Source organism: Vanellus vanellus (genome assembly GCF_965231255.1).
Source record: "Vanellus vanellus genome assembly, chromosome: 3".
In the NCBI taxonomy this organism is placed as follows: domain Eukaryota; kingdom Metazoa; phylum Chordata; class Aves; order Charadriiformes; family Charadriidae; genus Vanellus; species Vanellus vanellus.
This window is the reverse complement of record NC_138907.1, coordinates 64,841,376-64,868,053: the sequence shown is the minus strand read 5'-3', so window position 1 is coordinate 64,868,053 and position 26,678 is coordinate 64,841,376. Positions and strand designations below refer to the sequence as shown.

Here is a 26,678-nt window from a genome sequence, read left to right as displayed (position 1 = left end):
AAATAATACACTTGAAACTCACTTGAGTATTTATACACATATGTATTTCTTAGGCTACTAAAGAAGAGTGACAATTTCACTCTGAAAATTCTTGCTGTACTCTCTAGCATGGTGGAATATGAATCTGGGTTTATTACTGACACACCACGTAAATGTGATTCTTGCCAATGAACATATAATCAGCATTTTGCACAACTGTTTGTACTTACACTATGACTGGGTAACTACCCTTAAATACACTGCTTACAAAAAGGCAACACAGAAGTAGTAATCAGTTTATAAAAAATGCTGCTCCGAGATTTCAGGTGTGCAGAGCTGTAAGTTTACTTCAGAATAAAACACAGACATAGGGGAGAATCAAAACTTTTAGAGTTGTACTTGACCATATATTTGGACAAAGCAGAATTACACTGCATATAACAAACAGTAAAATTTCTTAAAAGTTGTTACAAATATTTTACTTTCTACCTGTACGATCATTAACATAGTTTACTATATCAAGATTTTTTTTCTAAAGGCTTAAAACAAAAACAATCCCTCTAAACTACTTTCCAACAGTAAAATTTAAGTAAAATGCTTACATTCATTTGACAACAAAAAAACATATTAAAAATGTTGTGTGGGTGGTGCAAGAGCTGCTCTTTCAGCTACAACTTTCTTCCAGGGTTATTCCTGTGGAAAAAAAGAAGAGTCTTGTTGTAAATTGTTAATAACCAAACTCCAAAACCTTTTTAAGTGATCCCCCCCACACCCACACAATTATTTGAATACTGTAACACAAAATGTCTAATCTGCAATTCATTCAACTGTTTACCTTTTCCTCTTTGCGTCTGTCCTTTTCTTCATTATTCTCAATCGTTTCTTCTTCATCTTCCACAATACCATCCCCTTGATATTTGTCATGTGTCCACTTTGGACTGCTACCTGACTTTTTGAAGTTAAAACGCCCTCTGCCACGCTGGAAAGTACCACGGCCTCTTCCTCTTTTGGCCCAATAATCCACACCATCATCTCTGTCATCATGCTACAATAATACCAGACAAGAATAAGGTTAGAACACCTCTCAAATGTACCCCTTAAGTATTGCTACTCTATATCAAATTTATACTATACATAGGAAAAAAAAACAACACAATTAAGAGAACTTTTATAAAGTTCAGATCATAATCTACAGAATACAATATGAAGTATATCCTTACAATTCATGCTGATATAACTAAAACCACAACAATAAAATTGTTTAAAGAGCCCTTATTGGCTACGGGTCTACTCCAATGTTTGTGAGTAACAAGAAAGTTATCTCTTACTTTAGTCAGAAGAAAGAATTACTCATTAGTTCTGAGCGGAAAAATATATCAGTGATTTTAAAGGAAGAAGCTCTAGGAATGTGCTAGGATTTTTTTTTATTTTTAATTTAATGCACAGATAAGAGTTCTTTGTACTTATTCAGGACAGGTAATTGAAGGCAGCTTTCAGAAACTCTGCTTCACCTGTGCAACATAGGGCAAATGAAATTTTAACTGATTAAATATGACATTAAACAACAGTTGAGTTTCTCTGGTTAATAAGCTTGAAGTTTGCAATGTTGCTACCAAACATGTAGCCTTACATAGTTTGGTAAGTTTTCTGACAACCATTTCACGCACTGCATGAACACTACAAACGATTATTTAATATAAAAAAGGTTTATATTTAGAAGAGTGAGGTACACTTGCTTCAACATCTACTTCTTTTACTTGTGATTTGGAAAGAAATCTGAACTATTAAACACATACCACACCTACATAAAGCAGTTTATTAACAATTATATTTTATAAGAATAGTTAAATGGTGGCTTTTTTATTAAAAAAATGTTTTTAGAGATGAGAAAAAAGTTTAACAGCTATGGTTAGGTTTTTTCATAGCCATCACAGAATTTCTTAATGAATAGAGGATCACATTTTGTGTTTATAGGTCAGAAAAGTTCATGTATGTGTGGGGAGACAAAGGAGAACTCCTTGTACAAACATCCAAATTGTGACTGCATTATTTCTTGGATTACCTGTTAAAACATTTGTGAGAAACTGTAATACTACAGGAGATCTAGTCTTCACTACTTAACATTTTTCAACAGTGAAACAAAATCCTTAGAAATTTGCATTGTTAAGAAAATCAACTGGAATAGAGGCTACATACTCAGTATACTACACTATCTACTGGGTGGTTATATCAACAGTACTCCTTTCATAATCCAGATGGGAAAAAGACATCAAAACTAAGGTGATTTTCTTATGACTATCACCCTACTCAACTAAGAACAGAAGGGCTGCTAATAATTGTCAGCCTACATAACCCACAAGTACTGTCAGCTGTTCCTGATCTTCCACTTTTGCAGACTCCCAGACAAACCTAAGACAAAGCTCAAATGCCACACAGACATAAATCCCAGGAAAACACAGCACAAGTCTTCTTGGTTTAAAATTTGTTTTTAATAATTTTAGTCTGAGTCTGCATTCTTCCCCACTCACTGATGAAAGTTTTGGAGATGAATTCTGTGTCAGGCCTCAATTATTGCCAACCTGCTGCATAAAGATGCAAGAGAAGCGGAACCAGGCACTACAACAACTCTGATATTCTCATGGTTACATAACTGAAATCCCTGTCTCTACATGCATGCTACTTCTACGTTTGTAGAAAATTTGAAAAAACAAAAGCATGCATAAGATATCGAGTTCTCCACACCCACCAAGAAGTATTTCTTGCTTTTTGGGGTATATTCAGGATCCCATTCCTCTTCCTTCGGTCTCTTCTGAAAAGTAGTATTTGAGTTGCTGGGACCAGTATTTGTTCCAGCAAAGACTCCTCTGGCTCTTCCTCTGCCCCTAATTCGAAACTGATTAACCAAAATGACATTTAATCCATTTACATAAAACCACAAAGAAGAGTTCAAGTTCTCTATTACTGAAAATGCTCTTTCTGTGCTTAATTACAGTATCTGCAAGTGTAAAACCATTTCAAAATTCACATATTACCTTAAGTAATATAGTCAAGCATTCACTTTGAAATAATGATTCTGTTAAACTTAACTGAAACGCATTTGAGCTCTTGGCATAAATTCACCCACAACCACCAAAAATAAATTTCCTTTGGCTGCTGGTAAATCAGTGTGTTGCAACAAAAGGTCAGAAGAAGCTTTTGAAGGTGTTCGCAAACAAAAACAAACAGAAAAACTAGACTGAAAGAGGGAGAGAACTGTCAGGGGGAAAAGAAAGGTCATTTATGGAGTTGGTCATATCAGTTAGGAGAAAATTATTCTAGAATACATACAAACAATGCAGTTTTCAAATACGTATACCCACTTTGTGTTAGTCAAACATTTTTAACTGAGATTCAGAACTGTACTTTAAGCCAAATTAAATTTCAAATGAGTAAATTATTTACTCAGAAAAAACAACAATATGTACTGTACAGAGCTCCAATGCTTGAAGTGAAAATTAGTGTCTTAAATATTCTTTATAATGAATTAACAGGATTTTAAAATGTTAGGCTAAAAAGTCTCACAGCAACAAGTTCCCTTAGCATGTAAACTTTTAGCCTGTAGAAAACATTAAATAAGAGCTTATATCCTCCATTCAAGGGGAGAAGAAAGGTTAGGTTGGGAAGATGGACTGCTAAAAACTGCACTTACTACAGAACGTGATTTCCATAAACACCCTAGTTAAAAACACAGAACTGGGTCTTCAGAATAACTGCACAAAAACATGACTAGAAATTTATTTCATTTGTTAAAATTAACTATGATCCATAAACATAGACCCCAAAAAAGTATAATTAACTAACTTGAGAGAAGAGTATTATGCACACTTAGTTCCACAAAGCTCCAACACATCTAGTGCAGAATTTATGCTGCACTTTGGTTTTGAAACTACTCTGAAATCAAACAGACTGAAAAACAACCCGTAAAAGGCTCCCAAGACCTATCCAATATGCTGTAGGCAAACAAAAAAAAAAAACCAACACAAACCACGAGAAAGAACTGCTTGGAGAATCACTTGAAGAGTGACAGACCATCACCTAAGGAAAACTGTACACGAGAGGAAATGCTACATGCTTTGTTTCCAATAGCTTTGAAACCTTTACAAAATTAGGGCACAACAAGCAGTATCCCAGTGGTGGGGGGATAAAAGGATGTAGAGACACAATGATGACAGGATTGAGTTAAAAAAAAAAAAAAAAAAAAAAAAAAAAAAAAAAAAAAAAAAAAAAAAGAGATCAGCATTTCCTGGTGTTAGGTCCTGTGATCAGACTCCCTTTAAGAAAAATATCTAGAGCTCTCCTCCACACTGTATTAAGTCGTCCCCCCTGCTCCAGGTCACCTTTCAGGCAAAGAAATACAGAAGGTGAAATCTACTATGATGTTATCTTTATGGGGTTACTTACTGCAAAGAGCACCACAAACGAGACAGTACATTTTCTACAGAAAGAGAAAACTCCTTTTGAGCAGAACTGTTACACAGAATTCTTTAGGAGGTGAATACCAATGACCGTGTCATTAAAAGATTCTACTTATCCTTATTTCTGTGTTCCTACTTCAAAACTATTCATGATGTTTATGCACAAGAAGCCTAGAATTAAATATTATAGTCTATCAGCATGTGTTAGTGAAAAACCATTGCTGATTTGACACAAAATTGACAGCTTAGCTTACATTGAAGTGTCCCCTATCCGGCAAGCTATGTTCTCCCAGTGTATCAAGGCTTCCTGCTTTGGGGAGGATTCACAGCCAAAACATTTTATTTTCTCCAAAAGCAAAGCAGTATTTACTGCAGCCACTATTAACCTGAATTATAAAGACATTCCTACACTAGCCAGCCTGTATGTTTCAATATTATCCAAGTGGTATCCCTTAAGAACAAATCTGAGTCAACAGGTTGACCTATTTAGATTATCCTGTTCAGACACACTTTGGTAAACAAGCCTCTATGTGACCATGTACATCATTAGGGAACATTGACTAATTATTACTGCATAGTCAGAAATGGCAGTCACCTGTAGTTAAGTTAGTCTATTAAATTTTCAATTCACATCTACTTAAATTTCATGTAAGTAGCATCTCTTTCACAATACGTACACTCTGATTCTATAAAGCAGTAAGGCATCTGCCAATTATGAGTTTTCTTCAACTGATTCTCTTTTGAGAGGAGAGGGGGGTTTAAGCTCTACTTTTAACTCAGTGCCACTAGCTTATACAGCTAGAAATTGTGCTGATATTGTCATATTTGATGCCTACATCATCCAAGGGTTTATACATTTACGCCACACAGCTATTTATTATAATTCTATTAAAAACAAAGAAGGGATGAAATTACGCATTTTTAGTGTCAGAAATTTTGAACTTTGAGTTTTCTTCTCAGTAGCTACAGTTTTTAGATAGAAGATTCAAACCTTAACTCAAGTGTTGCACACCCCACATGCATTTCAGACGCCCCCATGTAGTAATTCAAAACTTCTTTTACACTACTACAAACAAGTCAATGTACATTTATACCAAACAATGCCTTTTAGCATTAGTCTTAATTACAGGCTACATGAAGGAATAATTGTGAAAGCATGAAATTACTCCTACCCATTATGTAAGTCTACTTGATTTTTTTTCCCCACCCAAACACAGAACTTGCTTTTTTTTGTGTGTGTGTGTGGTTTGGTTGGTTTTTTTTTTTGGTTTGTTGTGGTTTGGGTTTGTTTTTTCTTTTTTTAAGTGTTCCTTATCTTTTCAAGACCTCCTTTACCTATTCCTAATCTTTCCTAATGTTTCTACATTTCCCAATTAAATATCAGTAATTATATTAGCATGCAATTTTTAACTTTAAAATTTTTCTGAAGACTATAGTGTTCAATATGTCACTTTCCAAATCACAATGCTAAAACACATTCCAGAAGTAAATTAGTGAGCTTTCATGCTCACTGTGGCTAGTACAGGCCAAAGAAACACTGAAAAATAACAAGTATACCGTCTCCTCTCCTCAATACAGCTGTTTTAAGGTTCATGTATATTTTTAATTATATGCCATTCTCTATTTAACAAGTTGCAGACATCACGCACAAAGGAGGGCAAAACCAAACTGAAAATAACAGGGAAAAACAGAACCTGCAGGGAGCTGAGGCAACAGACCACAGGGTTTAGTCTTTACAGAAAGTTAAATTTTCAGATCCTGTTAGGAAACAGCATAGTTACAAAAGAGCAAGGAATAAACAAGAAATCTTTTTCCCCCATCTTTTCACTAGGGTCTCTTAATGGCATGCTAACGCACGGGATTTACACGCCAATTAACTGCTACTGGGTAGGGCTAGGAATAAAACAACTTTTCAGGTTTGGAACATAACATTAAAGAATTTGAGAATCACTGTTATGAAAGAAGTCTTGGCTAACATTAATCACTGCAACACTTCCTCATTTTATTTGTTATACTATTAGCAAAGCGTTCATAATATGGGGGAAGAATAAGACAGCAACTTACAAAGGTGCCTCTTGGCCTGTTGACTCCTGCAAAACCAGAGTATTCTTTCTGTTCATGGTGGGTTTTGAACTCTTCATCTCTTTCTTTCTTGCAATCCTTTTCTTCTCGAGAACTGGATGAGGAAGAGGATGGGGAGGAAGATGGGGAGGACCTAGCACGGTCTTGATCTCTTTTTTGTTTGCTGAAAAATAAAAAGATACACTGTGTGCTATTTTAAAAGTACTAGATAGTCTGTAACATGCTATACTAAAAGGGGTCTCTTTATATTTTATGAAAAACTATCCCCCTTCTGGTTACAAAATCACATACACATTACGTATTTCAGATGTTAAGGTGAAGTATAGTTCCACTTTCCAGCCTCCTCTTACACATTTAAATGCACTAAATGTATATTATTGCTAGTGAGTTGGAAAGCAGCAGTCTGCAAACTGCAAATACAGTTTTTCTAGGTTTTGATGCCATGAAGAGATTCTGTTGTTTTTAAGATCTGCCTTTCTTCAGAGGCAGAAAAACAGAAATCAAAGTGAAGAAAACCCTCAAGGCATAGTTTTACAGTAACTTTACATAGTTCAGTTTGCACACTGTTGAGAAGATACAGTGTGGGCTTCCCTATGTAGATGGCTGTATGGAATTAGCCAGTGGAAGGTAACGTGGATACCAAAGTCAGAAAGTAAATGGGAAACAGGAAGCATAAGTATAAATTCATTGTATATCCAGTACAAAGCAGGGAAAAAATTTCCTACAGCAAGACTTTTAGTAATCCCACAGTGGTACTAATTTGATCCGATTTACAAGATTTTAATATACTATTCAAAGGAAGGTCATACCTGAAGTAACTCTTACCACTGCTACACAGTATCCACTGAGACATGCTAACATTTATTTTTTTTTCTTAAAAACAGCCCACTGGCTTTAGACAAAATTTAAAACTCCCCTTCTCACCCATGTTAAAACCTAAGCATCAGTAAGATTCTCATACTCTGGGTGTTATGAGTTGAAAAAGTGCGGAATCAAGCATAACGAACCAAAGTTCTTACACAAACTGTTTATAGAAATGTACTGCATTGAAGTCCAACCTCCTGATGTAGCCTGGATAATAGGACAGATTAATTTGTCATTTTTTTTTTCAGTGTTAGCTTGCTATTCCAAAGTTTTTGTCCTCATCCACCATAAGCCGTGTAAAAGACAGATAATACATATTTGCTGTAAAACAAATAATTTTAATTGTTTAAATTTAAATGTTCTGTTATACATTGAAAATTGAAAGCAATTAAGCTTACAATTACAAAGGCTAATTAGAAGCTAAAAACCTATATAGGGACTTGAAATATTTACCTGTCATCTTTGTAAGATTTGTAATCCTTGTAATCTTTTGGAGTTTTCTCCTGCTTTCTTGACCCACTGGATTCCCTGGAACCCTTTGAGTCTCCTCGCTCTTTACTTCGCTCTTTTCTACGTCGGTCAATGTCATGCCGAAGATCAGCAGAATCGCACCTTAATTTTTTATCTCCCTGTAAACAAATATATATTTTGGAACAAAATTTTGAAATAAAAAGTCCAGAAAAGAAATCTGAATGAGAAGGCAAGATGTGCATCAATTTTCAAAAAACCAAGACAGAATTTACCTATTTTTCAACAAACTCTTCAGCACGCAAATTGACTTTCAGTGAATGCCCTTTACACGCAATGGCTAGATCTAAAAAAAGTAACAGCTAAGAATTTCAGTTTCAAACAAGCATTCCCATCAAGCCAATGGGATATCTATACTTTGATGCAGAGAGACCATAATCCATTGTCTGGAAGGATGTTAATGTCTTTCTTCTGGTGAATTGTTTCTAACAGAGCACAAGCGCCTTTGTAATTCAACCATACTACTCACTGACCACCTCAGTACCTTCCCCCCAGCCCCCATATCCCAAACCTTCCATTCTTTGTCCTTGGCCAGCTTAGTACCACAAAATTGGTCAAGAAATGCCCAAGAAGAAAGGAAGGGTGGGAGAAGACTTGACCTTAGATGCCATGTTATCAATATAGCAAAATCATGCTATATAAATTGGCTTCTTGGTAACATGTTTTACTCAAAGGAAAAGAAAAAAAAAAAAAAACAAACCTGTTCTAAATGCAAGTATGCCGGACATGATAAATACAAATTATTGTTATATTTTTAGAAACAAAGTTGAAGTTCAGATTTAAAGGGAAACACAATAAATTAAGTTTAGAAATATAGATAGGACATTTACTTAGAACCTACTTTTTGACTTTCTTCTTTAAAGACTCTCTCTTCACCTGATAAACGGGTATGCTTCCTCAGGGTACTTGGAGAGATGTCAATCCTCCTAAATGCAAAATAAAAGCGGTGTCTTGCCATATGTGTATATGACTGTTAATGGCCTTAGACATTTCAACAGAAAACTGAGAAAGGCATTTTTGCAGTAGAACAAACTTTTTGCATATAAAGCCTCACCATCTCAATACAAAGTCAGACTGAAAATTAAAAACCTTGGTTCTGTTCTGTGTGAAGTATGCTAAAAACATAAGTACAGAGAACAGGTAGTTTGATTTTTCACATTTTAAGTACAGCTTTGAAGATACAAAAAGCATTTAATGAGTTATTTCAAAAGATCAGTATATGTACCCAGTTGGAAATCCACCCCCCCAAGAAATCATCAACACTATGATAGATACTATAAAGTCAAAAATACTTAACAGTTAAGAAAACTTATAAAGTTGGATACTGAATATGGAGATAATACATCTTCACATGCAACACAAATATAGTACACTGCATCATAAAATTATAGCACATGATCAGAAACTACATCTGCATGCCTACCTTCTTACCTTTCAGCCTCTCGGACTTTTGAAAAAACTGCTGTAAATTAACACACACAAAAACTAAAGTAGCATGAGATGGAACATTTCACTCTGAAGAATAAAGATGCATGTACAGGGCTGCTTTTCATCTTCAAGACATATGCCCTTCAATATTTGAGCACTGCATGTGAGAAAAGTAAATATATCCCAAATGAGATACAGAGGTAGAGAAGACACCTGCTACAAAACCACTGACGAAGCCAGACTTGGCTCAGATGAGTTCTCTTTTACAGAACGGGGTTTTGGTAGGGTTTTTTGATGTTTTGTATTTACACAGAAGTTGACAGATTACTCCATACAGATCAGAAAAAGCATTTTGGGTTCTCAAAAGAAATATTAGCAGAAGTTACTTGAAACACAAAGCATGTACATATGCAGTTAACATATACCTATGTATTTCTGGGCTCTTTTGCCGGGTGCAGTGTTCTTCAGTAGCTTTTTGATATGCAGTGAACCTCTCATTTAGGGTCATTCCAGCTGACTTGAAGTATTGCTCTGTTGGTTACAATAGAAAAACACTGTTTCATTAGTTTAATTCAACTGACAAGTATTTTACTCCTGACAGAAAGGCAAGTAGCAGGCAAAAAACACAGTATTTTCAATAAATCTATCAGGACAAGCAAATGTGGTGTTTTCCCTACTTTTACACATTCTGTAACCCAAAAAAGTAACAGTGCACAGCATCACTGCAAGTCTACTTATAACTATGCCATGACTGTGTTACATCTAATTCAAGCATCATTTACTGATTGGACTTGCTTATTTTCAATTACGTTTTCCTCTAATGAAAGAGAAAGGAGCAATTTCTTAACAGTTATTTTATACTTTGCCCGCAAGAGAAAGTGAAGTTACTTTGAGTCATGAATACTCACAATAAGCACATTTTACTATTCATCTCATCTTTAATTTAAAATAAGAGTTAATTCAGTGAAAACACTTAAGTAATGTACACTTCAATAACTACATGAATGACCTAACAAGTCATTTCTTAAAGGAATACGATTTCTTGATTTGAAGTTGTGATGATAAACAATCCAAGACAATTAACACACCTATATAAAAATAAACTCATTTAAGCATCTGGCATCTTGGCAAACTTGACAACTTCTCTGACAAATTTTCTCTTTCCTTCAGAGACAGTTAAATTAGCAACAGCAAAACTCAGTTTTTAAACCAGCTCAACAAATGTGTTTAAATGTAATATAGAAATACATAAAGTCATGAGCTATGAAATGTTACATATGAAGCAAGCTATCTGCTTAACAGGTCAACATACATCTGTATCAACTTACCGCCCGGCATCCAGTATTTCTCTCATAACCAACCATTAAAACTTGAAACGGCCACTACAAGGGTAGTGCCTCAATCATAATTCCATCAAACACAGGAATTTGAGCTAGCAACTCTGTTTTTATGCCATTTTTGCCAGGAAGACAGAAGGTTCAACTTTGCCTGTTTGGCATCTGTATCTTTCAACAGCTATTTTACTTTTGTAACATGGATTTTGCCATTTCAAAACACATTCCAGGACCTAGTTACAATGAAAAAGAAAACATCACTGGGCATTTTCAGCTCTACATTAATAAAGAGCTGTTCAGACTGGTCGCATCACACCAATAATGAACATAACTTCAATTTGTCAAAAGTTACTAAAATCTGATCACAGACCACAGTAAATTTGAAACTTAAAGAGAGGTTCTGCTTTCATAAACAACCATAACTGTACATATTCTAGTAACTAGTAGACCAGATAGGCTGCTAAGCTGTTACATTTACCAGGTACTTGTTTAACATACAAAAGTTTACAACAAAACAGTCTATTCTGTGATCAACATGTGAGAGTTTCAGGAATATTATTTCACCTACAGCCTATATATGTACCATATAAGCAAAAACTTACAGAAGCTCTCATTGGATAGAGCCTTAAATCTCTTTACATATCAATATAATAGATACTTTCACAACAAAGAAAATTATACTTTAAACAGTTGTTCCAATAAGATTTTCTTTTTAATCTAATATATTATCATAATCTATTATTGTTGGCTATTACTTTCTTCTTTATGAGTAATTCAAAATGCAGGAAATCATTTGGCCTTAATCTGAATTCTGCCAACAAAATAAGACTTTTAAGGGAAACTTAGCACATACTTCTAGCACGCAAATCTTTGCAATTTTAGAAGCTAAAGCATTTTAAAAAACAATGCTTACAGACAGATACACTGAAATTGGTCACTTAATTAAGCATTTCCACATTCCCCCTTTGTATGATGATACAGCAACATTATTTTCACCAGCAAATTCCTCCATATTATCTCAGTAAATTAAGCACAAGAAGACCACAACAGCCCAGTGAAATAAAGTAAATGCTATGGGAAAAAAAAGCATTTAAAAAACTTGCCAGATAGCCTCACGGGATTTTAAGCAATAATCTATTTTTCCAATCAGAAAACTTCGACAGGACACGTGACCTAAATGAAATACATCTACTTTGATGGTTTGGGTTTGTGTTTTGGTGTTTTTTTTTTTTTATTTTGCGGGTTTTTTTGCTTGTTGGTTGGTTTTTGGGGTGTTTATAGTAAGCAACAGCCACTACTGTTAAATCAGAAACTAATTAGTGTATAATTAATTTAATGGAGGGTTATTTAGCCCCTGCCAAGTTCCTGTAAGTGAAACTCCGGGCTCCAGCACTACAATACTGTCAAACAGGAATAAAATTAAATATCACAGTGTATTTAGTATCATTTAGAACACAATTTTTCTTAAATATTATTAGTCTGAGGCAAAAAAAGCCCCACCCTCTTCTAATAAGAACCTGGAAATGAGCTCTGGGGCACTCCAGAAGGAATGCCATTGTATTTAGAGTGCAAAGGACACCTGTTAACCCACACTGCACCACTTACTATAGAATTGTATGTTAGAGCCATTAAAATAAAACTAAATAAGAAAAGATTGCCCAATGTAGTATGTTTAAACTACATTGAAAAATTAAAGCTTTATATGCTACTTTGGCTCAAAAATTTATCCAGAATCACAGTATAACTGCTATTATGCTCCACATTGCTTGGGGTTTTTTTGATTCTAGCTTCTGTGGCTATTATTTTTCTAATTATTTTTATGTGCACCTCAAAAGGAAGAAAGTCTGACTAAATCCAACATTAAGAGGGCTGAAATATTCCTGTACCAGGGAAGCAAACAGGCTTAAATGAAGTTGTCAGATGTGTATTCGGTACGATAAACTGAATACATACCTTTGACATGATGAACCAAGGACACAATGTGCTGAATAAATGACTCTGACGTGCTTTTGCTGGCCTGTGGCAACTTAATGTGGTCAAAGATGGATCGGAACTCTTGCTCCTTCTTGACGGAATGGACAAGTGTGCTAGCAAGCAGCCTGTCTTTAGTCAAGGAAGCAGGTCTAAAATGCATCAACAACAAAAAGAGACACACAAAAAGAAACCACCAGTTTAAATAAAGATGAATGACACTGCAGGCAGGTGGAGAACCACACTGTAGAAGTGGAATAATTTACCTATTGGAATCATCAAGAGGTACTGGTGCCATTTTGAGTTTAACTTCAGGACGATGGGAGTCACTGGCTATCATTTTGATCCTAAGTGGGCTCTCCTCTCTGAAGGTGGACTTTTCTCTCGCATCCAGATTCTTGTGTAGAGGGGGACTGTAATCAAAGAGTTCTTTGAGCTTTTCAGACTTTACCTGCTCAGGTGACTGAGTTTCTTTCTTCATCATTAGTCTCTCAGAACTCTTGTCTTCTTCCTTGTGCTTATCTTTTGTTGCACTAGGCCTTTCCACTACATAGCCAGTCTCTTTAAGCTTATAACTTTTCTCATCTCTAAATCCATCGCTCTCTCTATTGCCCTTGATTGATATTTTAGATTTGTATTTGGTTCCTTCCTCCTCAGCATTCCGGTGAGATGCAGTAGGAAAATTTTTACCCTGATCTGCCAGGACAGACTTTCTGAACTGTCTGTAATCCTCTGTCTCCTCTGTGTCCTCCCCTTCAGAGTCATTAAATTTTTCTTTCCCAGTCTCTTTATCAACGAAAAAATCTAAAGTTTCCTGTTCCTCCCATTCCCTTTCTCCCTCTGTCCTCCCTTTTTCTGATCCTCTCTCCTTCTGGGCCTCCTTCTCCCTGGTATTACCCCTATCAAGCAGGTATACTCTAGACTCTTCATCTGTGTACCTGTGGATAGCAAAGAAGAGACTGGTAACTCTGGATTGCATTCATTCCAGTTCACTTGCATTCCTCTTTTGTGTCAATTCCACACCAAGAAGAAGAAAATACATTCATAAAGCTGAATTGTTCAATTCAACTTTAGCATGCAACACTTTGCACACCATTAACACTGTGCCCACTGTCATTTATGTACTACTGAAGTCATCTGAAGAATACAATGCCTTTCTGTAGAATACCTAGAAATTCTCTACTTGACTTTATAAAAAAGCTAGTGGTTTGTTTGTTTGTTCTTTCTTAATCAGTATCCAGTTTCACATTCTCTTATACCAGTCATTTTTTCCATCAAATTCAAATGAAATTTGATAATTCAGACTACGATTCATTTTTTTTTTTTACTTCTTTAAGTGAAAAAGTTAGAGGAGCACCATAAAAAAAAAAAAAAAAAAAAGTCAATGGTTTTCAAGATCCTGCACATTTCTAAGAGAATTCCAAAATCTGACACAGGCTTAATGCATTCACTGTATTGCGTACAAGCAGGGAACCTTTAGAAGGCAGTTCTCCTAAACACAGAAACACATGTACCAATTAATTATTTCAGCCACTGCCTTATCTATACACTATTTTCACATAGGTCCTAACACATTCATCAACTCCAACACATCTCACCAGGGGGAAGTTTTTTTGATCTCTAAGTAGTGTATTTTTTACATGATAAATCACTGACTGGACAAATTCATTTAAAAGTCTACAATCAAACCTATATAGCATAGTCACAGCTTTGCTCTGTAATTTATTTTGTAATAAATCCACTGAAGTCACATTAGAAAGCAACAGTCTAATGTCAGTAAGATTTTTGCAACTTTTAAAAATTACTACTATATCAAACATTTGAAGAGCAAATTTAAGAATTTTATGTTAATTGGAAAATACACATTGAACTTTAAATATGTTGTCCTTCACATCAATAGAATTATGTTCCAAGAATACCAAGACCTACCCTCTTTTATACGTAATGCAAGTCAAGGCATCAGAGTTCTCATATTTCACCACACAATTAGCAATGGACGCTGTTTATGTCAACAAAAATATAATTGTACAATATCTGCATTTTTAGACTTCCAGAAGATTTTCATTTCAAAATAAATGAAACATTAAAATTTCAAAATACTTGAACAGAATTCACTATCAAATAAGTAAGTCTGATGCACTATTCAAATTATGGTTTTTCTTAACAGTAAATGGAGTATAAGAAAATACACTGTACTGGAAAAGCACAAACCAGTTTTTCCTCAAGGATACATGTCCCTATCTCTACTAGCCAATGGCCAAAAACTTGAAACATCTTAGGAGGAAAAGGCATATATTTCAAGCCCAATTCCAACAAGACTAAAATTAGTAATGTGTATTCCATAGAATTCCATATTGCATTTTTCAAGGCACAGTGGTGATCTTGTCAAAACTCTATAACAGACAGCATTTTAAGAAGCAAGATTATGCTTCTAATTTAATTCTTACCTTTTAATAAACTTTCCACCTTTTGCAGTTTCCTGTTCACCACCCTCAGGATAAAATGACCGCACTCGAGCCTCCTCACGGGGAGCACTCTGTGATGGGATTGTCTTTGCAGGGCTTCTCCTCGAAGGGATGTGATGCAATGGGCTATTCTGAGAAGGACTGTAACGGCTAGAACCATTTCCAAGAGAACCAGAGCCAGACCTCTCAGGACTATGCTGAATGGAATGGGAATGTTGAGGTGTGTCCTTTGCTGAATGGGCTGTACTAAGCAAAGGGGCATCAGAGCAAGATGAACTCTGACTAGGTGGGGTGGCAATAGAAGGACTATGGGGTGACCTTGGACTGTTATCATACGCTGAAAGGCCAGGCCAAATGTCGCCAGAAGCTGCTGATGATTTGTTAAAATCGTCAAGAGACTCTGATGGGTCATGTTCAAATGTATCTTTCTGTTCATCTTGTGATTTATTTTTCAAAGGGCTATCTTGCAAAGGAGCCCCTTCAGTTTTCTTTGCCTGCTTTTCCAGAGACGCACGTCTTTTGGAAGAGACAGGTGATTTGCTGTATGGGGATGAAGAACGAGATGAAGAGGACCTTGGGGACCTGGAAGATCTGTAAGATCGACGAGATCTGCTCCGGGACCTCTGGGAAGACACAGACCTTCGTTTTGGACTTCTGGAACGAGAACGGCCACGCCTAGGGCTTCGGGAGTGTCTTCGGTTCCAGACAGGCCTATAACCTCCACGATGGTATCTACCACCTCCTCCTTGATAATACCCTCTACCTCTTCCTCTGTAACCATAGGGACGTCTCATTCCTCTATTATTTCTGTAATCTCTGCGATAATCTCTAGAATAAACACGATCCCTGCTGCGAGATCGTGAATATGTCCTTGACCGAGACCTAGAACTAAAATTAAAAAGCAAACATTAACATTTGACAATTGGAGAATTAAAGAAAAAAAAAAAGTGCCTTGACACTAAATGCTAGATTTCTTAAATGCAGTCAGAACAGCAAAGGACTAAGAGTCTTAAAAAAGTAACTTCTACAATCTATCATCATTTATTATTTCTGTCTCAAAGGATTATAATAAACATGTCTATACTCCTAAGGACCGTGAAACTTATCGGCATCACATGTTAAGACATTACCACCCTCAGTGGCCTGCCCTGCCATTTTATTAGATATTATCACCACTCTACAGCATGGCATTCAGTTCCTCAGCCAACACGGTTCACAGCCTGAAACATGAAATTACATGACCCCCCAGTTTAATATGCCAGCCTGCAGACAGATGGTAATGTTCCCTAGTAAGAAAGATGAGGAAAAGGCTGGAAGCAACTGAGAAGACAAGATACAGCAAGTTTATCTGCTGAAACCTTAAGTTACTCCAGATCTGAAAAACTGCATGAGAAATACAGAACAAAACACAAAGAAAGAGACTGGACAATGAAAAAAAATCATGTGAAGGGGAAGTGGAGAATCAAACAAGCCACAAATCATCAAGAACCATTAGCATTCTGAAATTATCTTGAGATACAGGACAAGAGAAAAACAGCCAAGTATTAAACAATCAAAGTAACAGAAATCACATTCAAAGCAGAATTTACCTACTGCCTAAAATGAAATAAGATCCCAGGCTCACTTTTGCCACAGCATCATGCAAGTGAAAAATAATTTCCAAACACTAGCTAATATACAAAACCAACTTTTCATGCAGTAAGACATCCATTTACCTGTATCTCTTTTTTCTAGAATGTGATCTGGATCTTGACCTAGAGCTGGACTGAGATCTGGACTTTGATCTTGAAGAATGCGATCTAGAGTTAGATCGACCCATTTTTCCCAGTAGATATACTCCTTCCCAAAAGGAAAAGCAGTGACGGGAGGTGAAAAAAAAGGAAGCGACTATTTAGAATCCATGTAAATCACATAAATCAACAACATTTTTATATGCTAAAATAAGAATATTAGAAAGAGGTATAGCATTTCCTAAACAAAAGAACTTTGAAGAAAATATGAGTACATTTATTAGTAAATTAAAACCTCAACCACATTTTAAAAAATTTAACATAGCTACAGTGCACGCAATTTGTCTGCAAAGATAAAGTATAACAGTAAAAGGTTTTCCAGATTTAATGGCAAACTGATCCTGTAGAATGAGAGAGGAAGCAACAGAAAAAACTTTTCTGCAAATTAAGGCAAGAAATATATGAGTCTGGACAATTACATGTTTTAATATATTTTAAAACAAAATTCTTGCTATTTGTTTGGTTTATCATTTCCTTGCATTTCCAATGCAGCAATCCTTCTCTGGAAAGTCTTTATAGTCACCTACAATGTAGCTTTTACATAAGCAAAGAAAAAGCCCTGAAGTATTCTGTCCAGCAGTTGTTGGTTTGAGCCAGGGGTATTATTTCTTTTAAACACATGTACTAAAGCTAATCACTCTGATCCGATTTTCCACTGGTCAATATGCCCACCCTGCATCTTTTTAGGTTAACGTAGCTTTTTAAACTACATGTAAAATGTATAGCCAACATAAGATTTTAAAAACTAGTTAAATAATGTGGCTTGCAACAGAATTCAATGTTTTTCAGCTGAAATTAAGGTATGAAAACTGCAATTGATTATAAAGCAATGAATCCTAAAAGAAACTCATCATTAACTATCATTTTTTCTTATGTACAGTCATAATAAATATTTAGAATTCATTAGTGCTAACCGTAAAAAAAATACACACCTTCTCCTTTTCTTTTCAGATCAGTGGCTAAAAATCCCCAATTTAATTAATAAAAACTCTGACCCGTTACCATTTTCTTTTGAAATTGCTCAGCTTTAAAAAAAAAAGCCACATTAGACAACCTGAATATAAACTGTGGATAAGTAACTACACATTTTCAGGCCTTTGTATGCTCAGTATTCCTCTTCATCACTGTTTAATATTAATTAAAACAAAAATGGAAAAAAAAAATTCAGCTTTTGTATTGCAAACAAGCACGAAAGCCTAAAATTACTGTACTGAAAATAAAAGCTCAACACAACAAGCACTTTATGTCACAAGGTACTTTATATAATCTTTCTTGTTACCTCGGTGATATTTCAATTATGTAAAGACAAATAAACAGCAATAGAGCTTAAATTTAAGTTAAAAAAAAAATCAGAAATTTTAGATACATATAAGCAAACCCAAAAGAGTACAGCAGACCAACTTTTCCATTATCAGCTAGTCCCTCCTGCCCCACATGACTTTCCCCACCATAGCAGCGCAAGAGTCGTCATGGCCCCAAACAGACGTAACCTCATCTGAAACTAACCCAGCAAAAAATGAATTTTAACCTAAACTAGCTTTCCATTTAACTAAGAAAAAATTATTTACCTTGATGAATAATTTTGAATGCTGTCTTTTATTGGCTCCTTCCATTAAAAAGCAAATTTACATAAGCTATACTCAGAAGATGATTTCTAATTCATTGTGTTCAATTAAACTCACAGAAAATGGCTAAGAAACTCTTATGCTTGTTTCCTCACAGGCAACATAAATTTAGGGGTTTTAAACTGTTGTAAGACATGAAGCATACCAATTTTCCAAAAGTCACAGGAAAAAAGACCAGGGCTTTTGCTATTAAATACTTTTCAGACCCAGCTTCAGATGCACAATAATTTTATAATACAATCCAATCTCAGCTTTAAAGGAAATCTGCTTTATTTTCCCTGTATTCAACAATAGCATTTATACATTTGCGTTCTACACACAAGTATATACTGCCCAAGAGCTGACCTTTACAAGAGACACTAATTTCAGAAGGTTTTATATATTTTAATTTCTTATTGGAAGCATACATTTTACGCAAACAAAAATCAATCTTCATTTTAAATGGTTGTATTCAATCAGAACATTTAAAAACAGAATTCAGTTAATCTTACCTCAAACCGTAAGTTGGTGCCAATGAAGTACTTATTTCAAAACCCTCTATTTGTGTTTTCAGCAATACTGATCCCTATAGAAGAGAAGAAAGAGACTGTCAAAGACATGAGCTTTTACTAAAGGTCAGGTAATACCTTTTGTTTAAATGGGTCCAAAAATTACTCTGTTTATCATGAAGAGGTAACACACAAGAAATAGCAAATTTACTCTTGCATTCAGTGAAGCTGCATGTTAAGACTGGAGCAGTTCAAGAGCTAGCCACTGCCAAGGGGCAAATCCAGCTCCCCTTCCATACATGATCATTCCTCCTTCAGCTTTGCTTAGAGCGCTGTATAGCATGCTATCATCACCTTCACAACAGCCCTGACACCCTTCAGGTCCTTCAGTAGCTCTTCATACCCAGAAATCACTTTCATACAGCTAGGTTATCAAACTGGCTTAATGAAGGGCCAAACAAATGCCAGAGGTGGATTATAGAGGAAAAGACGAGCATGCAGCCAGAAGGAGGGGGCAAAAAGGACAGTGGCAAACTGCTAGACCAGTTTCAACTCTAACACATGGCTTTGCACTTAACTGGAGCCATCTTTTTTGGAAAAAAAAAAAAAAAAAAAAAAGGGATAAGGACTTAGGACAACAGTGAAAGTTTTATCTTTAGGTTTCTCTCCAACATTTATACAAGCATTACTCTGTTAAACCTTCTTGTTTAAAATGCATACATATACAAGTTTACCTAAATAACCAACATAATCTTCAAGAATAAGCTGTTACAGACATACAGAAACAAAGCATAATTGTAATAATAAAAATCAGTCTCAGAAGTACAAACTTTTCACTGGCCTCAACTTTTAATTACCTCAAAGCCTTAAGACTCTATACATTTCTAGTCTGTCTCAACATTAAGCACTCAACATTCAAGCAACTCAGAATTTTGTCTAATTCGATACAGATGGGATGGATCTCCCAGAAATTCTGCATCTCAAAAAATTTATTCATTAAAACCAAAGCCATAAGACATCCTTTGCTCCTAAATGACCCTTTCACACTTGCTCACAAGTTTTTTCAGTGTTTTCTTCATCTAAAAGAAGAAATGTAGCACTTGTGTTCATAAACACTGCTTTCAAAAGTCCACTTACCATTCACTAGTAGTGACCAAGATATTTCCAATTTATACAAAATATATGCTTTAATAAGATTAAGTTTTTACTTCTCATCATCAGCAACCATGAGTCTCTGAAGGAGCACAGTAGTGTATCGGACCATTTCAGATCTTGTCTAGACAAAAGGCAAGATGGTATTAGCCAGCAAAGGTTAATTAAGGCATTTAGAAGTCTAGTACAAAAAAAGTAATACAAACTTCAGCTAAATGGTTGAAGTTCAGTCTGAGATTTAAAAAAAAAAAAAAAAAAAAAAAAAAATCAGTATTTAAATCATCTCTACTTCTGAGTTTTAAAAACGATCTGTTGGTGTTAGCTGAAATTCAAAATCCTAATTTAGACAAGTCTTTAGATCCTACAGATACAGAACAAGATAGTTACTTCACCTTAAAAACCCCTAGGAAGAAGACAGGATCTTAAATGAATACAGTTCAAACTCTGGCAGTCAGTTCCATACAATTTTAGGAATCTTTTCTAGCAGCTGGCAAAGGTGAGAAGCAGCCACACTTTTTTTTTAAACAGCCATTGGATACGTCCAACCCTGGCAGCTAAAACATATTTGCTACCTTTCACCCCATTTTTTTTTTTTAAAAAGAAGAGTATAGAGGTAACATTTTAAAAGAGAAGAGTTTTGAATAGAAAACTTTAAATATTGCATTAAAAAAATGAAACTATTTGCAGCTTGTTTCCATTTAATTGTAATAGGGTAAAAGCTTGACACACAAAACCCCCTTTTCCAAACAACTCTCATACTTAGGAACAGAAGTGAAAAAACTACATAGCTGTTTTTTTAATAAAGGTTTTTCAGTGTAAATATTCTTACAATATGCAAGAATCTAAAACTTGATTAACCTCTATTAAAGCTAATTTAGAGAAGAATAGTGGTAGGTATAGAAATACATAAGAAAACAGCTCCTTTATAACAGTAAGCTTCTACATGCTTCACACTTGTGCAGATAAAGTACGCATTCCTCCAAAAGCATCACAATTACAAAATATCGTTTCATGGTATCAAACAATATCACTCACAGCCTCTTCTTGTGCTCACTGTCAGTCTGTAGTGGCTACACCATCTCAAATAAGGGCATAGGTGGTAAAGGGCAATAAAAAAAGAGGTGCGACATCATATATTGCTACACAACATCAATCACTAAATCAAAACACTAGCTGCCCCTCTCTTCAGTGCATGAAGCTTATCTTAGTCTCAGAAGAGACCCAGAGTCTGCCAAAGGTGCGTATTAAGAATGTGACTATATGTCATCACTAACACCGAGCATTTTTAAGAGAGAACCATGACTGCTAGGAACATGGTCTATGCCTGAAACACAAGGACTGTAATCAACGTGCTTTTTACAACTCAAGCTTCTTTTTCCCTTGCTTTCTGCCCTAACTACAGGAAAAGAGATGTTTCCCTCAGTCATTTCACTTCTGTGTTAGAAAATCTGGGTATTAAAAAGGAAGCTGCTGCAGCGCCATAGTACGTTAAAGCAAAATAAGTCAGCACCACTAGTTTAAAGAAACAGTCCCATCTCTCCTATCCTTTGTTTCCTCACATTCCTGATGATCTTCCTTATGCCAACACAAGTATTTCTGCAGCCACATAGTGAATTAGATCAGAAAGTGTATGGATCACCTGGATTAGTTTCAATACAAATTATTTTTCCTATATGGTTCATGACACAGCCCTACAAACATTTGGGCCAACACCAGGAAGTTGCAATAGCAGCCAGACAGGACTGCTTCTTTGGGGATCACTGCAATATTAAAGCTTCCCTGAAACTAGCTTGGCAAAGCCATCAGCAACAAACAACAAACTTGGAAGTTAAGCTTTTCACCAGTACTTGCAAGCAGTTTAAAAAAAAACAACACATACCAAAAAAAAAACCAAACACCACCGACCCCCAAACAATCAAACCTTAACACAGAAACCTAGACATTTTTTAAAAAAGATAGCTCACTACCTGTCAGATACATTCATGACCAAAGAGGGAGTCAATTAAAGTTTCTTAACGACATTAACAGCAGGATCTTTGGGTGTCTTAAATCAGTGTCAGCCAGCAAGCACGACCATCAAGCAAAACCAAGATGCACAAAGAATCAGGCTCATCCCACTGCAAGCAAAGCAATAATGAGGAAGTAAATGTCACTGTTAACATTTGGTATGTTTAAAAGAAAAGAGCAGGACAAAAACAAATGTTTCCAGTTCCTTTTAAACATTATTTTAAAGTCTTTACTACACCACTGATATTAAAGTTTTCTCAGAGTACACGGACTGCAGATGCAACATGCATGTTAATGCATTTTACACATTCTACACCACGTGGAAGTCTTTGAAGACATTTTAGGACAGTTATCTTCACTTACACTAGCCAAACACTGCTTCCTCTTATTATTTTAGCTATATTCTATTTATAGTTATTTAGTAGTCAACATTTCTCTTGCTGAAGCATTACTTGAAAGCTGTCAGGAAGATTTAAGTCAAAATCATGTTAAAGTAATTCACAAGCTGTTGCCAAAATGCATTTTCATTCAGAGATTCAGGCTTCAAAAGATATAAGGATTATACAACCAGGATAAAATAAAAGGGGATAGGACAGTCTTCAAGAAATCCCACAGAATTTTTAACATTCTCTCACAATACATATGCTGAATTACAGTCAGTCTTATTGAGACAGTACTGTAAGGTATCTATTCAGTGCTTGTAGATCTGGCATGCTTTTTTATCCATTCTTTACCACTTGCCCCCCCCCCCTTTTTTTTTACTGCCCACAAACTTAACAGTGATACATCACAAATAACAGTAGAGTGCATTTCATTAGTGACTGTAAACCCACATCATCAATGACTAGAACCCTACAAATACTAAAATACCATAGCAAATTTGCCCAAACTATCTTGGAGTGTACAAATAAGAGCTGGGAAACATATTCTTCCCCCTATTTTATATCATTGCTATACATTATCTTCATAATATCCACACAGTTACAAAGACAAAACAGACCTGTGTAAGAATCACAGCATGAAAAGTCAACTGGAACAGTAAAACATACAAAGGCCTTTTTTCCTAATACATTCATTTCTTAATTTGCAAATATTTTATATTGTTTTCTATAAAGTCAAACCCCAGCATCCTAGTAACAGTAAAACCAGCTCTACAAAGCCATCATATGATTGGTAGCTGTTCTTTTATGTAATACTATTGGCAAACAAAAGCATGTTTCTCCTCTAACTAAAAACACAGAAATCAAAATGACTAAGAATTCTAAAATTCTAAGAATTCTGTCAATACACAAAAAGGAATTAGCATCCTTTTGGATACATGTTGTTTTGAATAGCCACTCTTGCTATATTTTTTTTGTTTGTGTTTCAAACACTGTGTTTTCATATCCCCTTACACAGCATTTTCCACAATCTCTTTGGAATAAACTCTGAGCATGCTGCCACAGAAAAGGCTATCTTCCCTCCCTCATTTGTTCCAAGACTGGTATTCATATAGGTGATTGGTGAGCTGGAGCAGTGAAGTGATCCAGAAGAAAACTACTCTGGACAAAAAGACAAAGCTGACTTTTCAGCCACATGACCTCCCAGATCCCATTTACCACAAGGCTGCATGGAGGCCAGTGCCAGCACAATGAACAAGACAGCAATGCACTTTTTCAGAATACCTTTGGGAGACACTCTCACACAGATAAACTGAATACAGTTGTAATCCTAAGGCATACCTTCTTCAGCAATTTCCTTCACCTATCTCCACCACTTCTAAACAAACCCCAAATGTTCTCTGGCATTCCCCAAACCCCTACACCGCAATCTCTCCTTGACAACCGGCCTAAATCTAATCCATCCAAATACCTGCACCCTAGCTCCAAACAACAGCTCCCTGCTGACCCTTTCTGAAGTCCTACAACCGCTCCAAGTTTTCTGCATCCCCAATGGCAACAGGCCCTTCCCCATGCTCCGCCCTCCTCCCCCTTGCCCTGTTTCTCCCTTCCCCCAAGAAAGATTCCCTCACCCTTCACCTGAGGAATTGCTCCTTACAGCCAGACCCGATAAAGCCTCACTCAAGCCATTGAGCCACTGTTCAGGAGAGAGGCAGTCACACCCCAAGTACTGATATATGTAGATATATGTACTGATATATTAAACCTCTTCCTGCCATTCAGCACAGTCTGTCACTCAGCATCAAAAGGGACAAGTGGGAGGAATCAATTCCTACTCTCCCCACCACAAGAAGCTGCATGCTTAAAGTGCACCTCGGAGCCAGAGCCTTTACCCCTTCTTATTTTCCTCACTTTTGTCTAAAGCAATAAGATTATCAGAGAGGAGAAAGAGGAGGAAGGAGGAGAAAGGCAACAGCTAGACAGCATTTTCCTAGAACTCCACGCTCTTTAATAAATCCTTCCCACACTGAGAACAACTATTCTAAGGGATGTTTTGATACGTTTGTGATAAAACAACCATTACTCAAGCAGTGACTATTTGCAGTTTCAAAGACTCCTTTGTTTGCATGCCTCCGGGTCCTACTGTAGTAAAATTTAACTTCTACTGTTACGGTAAAACTTTGATCTCAGATATAAACAAGTGACAAGTTGTATTGACTTGGTAAAGGATCACCATGACCCACAAAGCAAGAATCTGATTTTCATAAGAAAATGAAAGGCAAAAAGTAGGGGATTTACAGATCAAAGGAGAAATAAAGGACAGGATTTTGCAAAGGCTGTATACTACAGTATGATCAACACCTCGAATATAACAGTCCCTTTCAGCGAGGGGCATAAAACCCACCCCAGCCCCTCATGGGCTTTTGCGGGCATTTCTGAACAGGGCAGTAAATGCGCAGGGAGGCAAGCAGGAGCAGAGTATTTAAGGCACAAGCGCTGGAACCGCAGTCATGCCCGAAGGGAAGTTCCTCCAACGAGCGTACAGGCTGATCTAACAGCGGCAACCATCCTTTCACTCCAGCACCGTTTCCCTCCTTAGAGTCTCACACCCGCGGAGATAACGGGGAGAGCTCACAGCCCTGCAGCGCGTGCTGCATGGCGATCCCCTCGGGCCTATCTCCCACAGGGAAGGCGGAAAGGTCGGCCGGGATGGAGGCCCAACGGGGCAGGCCGCCCGTTCCCTCCGCCTTACCCCCCACCCCCGGCGGGCTTCCAGAAGCCGCGAACCAGCTCAGGGCAGCTCCGCGGTCGCCTCCCGCCGCACCTTCCCACTCTACCTTCGCTCCCCGGGGCGCCGTCCAGGCCCGGGGAGGAGCAACCCCGCCTCGGCCCGACTCCCGCAGAAAGCGGCGGCGATGGCCCGCGTCAGGGTGGTGGCGGCGGCTGCCCGGCCCCTCCTCAGAGGAGCGGGGGGTGGCTGTGCCCGTCGCCCCGGGGCCTGGCGCGGAAAAAGGGGGGGGGGGGGGGGGGGAGGGGGGCGCGGAGGATAATGGCTGCGGAGCGCCCAGGTCACGCGGCGGGGAAGGGCGGGACGGCGCGGCGCGCGGGGAGGAGGGGAGGCGGGAGGTGCGGCCGCGCGCGGGGGGGAGCTGCTCCCCCTCAGCCTCCCCCCGCCATCTGCTCCCCCCCCCCCCCCCCATCCCCTCCCGGGGCCGGCTCGGCCGCGGCTACGCACGCCCTAAGTCCCGCAAAACCTCAGCGCGGCCCCTTCACCTCCGCCCCTTCCTCACCTGGCGGGCGGAACTCCTGGCGGCCCCGCTCCCTTATGGCAGCGCGGCGGCCATTTCCCGTCTTGCCGGAGGAAGAGACGCAGGGCCCAAAGGGAAAAAGGAAAAAAACCACCATAGAGAACGGGGGGGAGGGGGCGGCCGCCGCCGCTGAGGTGCGTCACTTCCGCCCCGCGCCGGGGAAAGGCCGGCACCCCTCACAGCCCGAGCGCCATCTTGGTTTTGGGTAGCCGTCCGTAAGGAAGATGGCGGCCCGCGGTGCTGGCGGCTGACCGCAGGCCGCCCCCGGGGCTGTGTCCCGGGGGAGCGGCGTGGCCCTGCCTTACGTTCCCCTGCCCTACGTCCCCCTACCCTGTCGCACGGCCGGGGCTCCGCGCCCCGCTGGCTGCAGCTCTTGCCTCCTCCTACGCCGCGGCGACTCAAAGCTGCCGCCTTTTCTCCTCTCCTTCCCCGAAGAGTGATCCGAGGGGTCGCCCCCTCCCACCCGCAGCCGGGCCGTCGCCTGGTTACCTGTGGGGCGGGGTGCGCGTCCATCCACGAGAGCTGCGTGGAAGGGCTCGTCCGTGAGGCGCAGCCTGGCTGGCGGATCACCGCCCAGCGGCATTGGCGCCCGGTGCTGCCGCGCAGCAGGAAGGGGGGGCGGGGGGAGGTCGCGTCGCGGCCGTACTTTACTGCAGCGGCTTTTGCAGCAGATGTGTGAGAGTGTGTGTGTGTCTGTGTCTCTGTGAGAGTGTGTGTGTGTGTGTGTGCCGGTCGCTCGGTTGCAGTACAGCAGCCCGACGGTTGGGGAAAGCGGGCCCAAGGAAATGGCCCAAAAAGGTGCAGCAATGGGCTGTGGGTGGAC

At 38.1% G+C, this 26,678-nt stretch overlaps 1 protein-coding gene across 7 annotated transcripts; it reads right to left on the bottom strand.

The window, feature by feature from the left end:
- Positions 1–364: 364 nt before the first annotated feature.
- Positions 365–26,448, bottom strand: BCLAF1 (BCL2 associated transcription factor 1). 7 transcript variants are annotated; one of them, XM_082481723.1, is made up of 14 exons: positions 25,838–25,915; positions 20,146–20,284; positions 19,012–19,085; positions 16,821–16,944; positions 15,088–15,993; positions 12,907–13,578; positions 12,623–12,792; positions 9,761–9,866; positions 8,749–8,833; positions 7,833–8,008; positions 6,498–6,678; positions 2,726–2,872; positions 815–1,024; positions 365–672 (listed from the first exon to the last, which is right to left on the bottom strand). In XM_082481723.1, the coding sequence occupies exons 4-14, from the start codon at positions 16,922–16,924 to the stop codon at positions 667–669; spliced, it is 2,763 nt and encodes a 920-aa protein (XP_082337849.1). In that variant the 5' UTR covers positions 16,925–16,944; positions 19,012–19,085; positions 20,146–20,284; positions 25,838–25,915; the 3' UTR covers positions 365–666. The 7 variants fall into 7 exon arrangements, 5 of the variants coding, with proteins under 5 accessions (XP_082337849.1, XP_082337848.1, XP_082337851.1 ...); XM_082481722.1 differs by lacking the exons at positions 20,146–20,284; positions 25,838–25,915 and adding an exon at positions 26,345–26,448; XM_082481725.1 differs by lacking the exons at positions 20,146–20,284; positions 25,838–25,915 and adding an exon at positions 26,345–26,448 and having other exon boundaries at positions 12,907–13,053.
- Between the last annotated feature and the right edge of the window lie 230 nt (positions 26,449–26,678).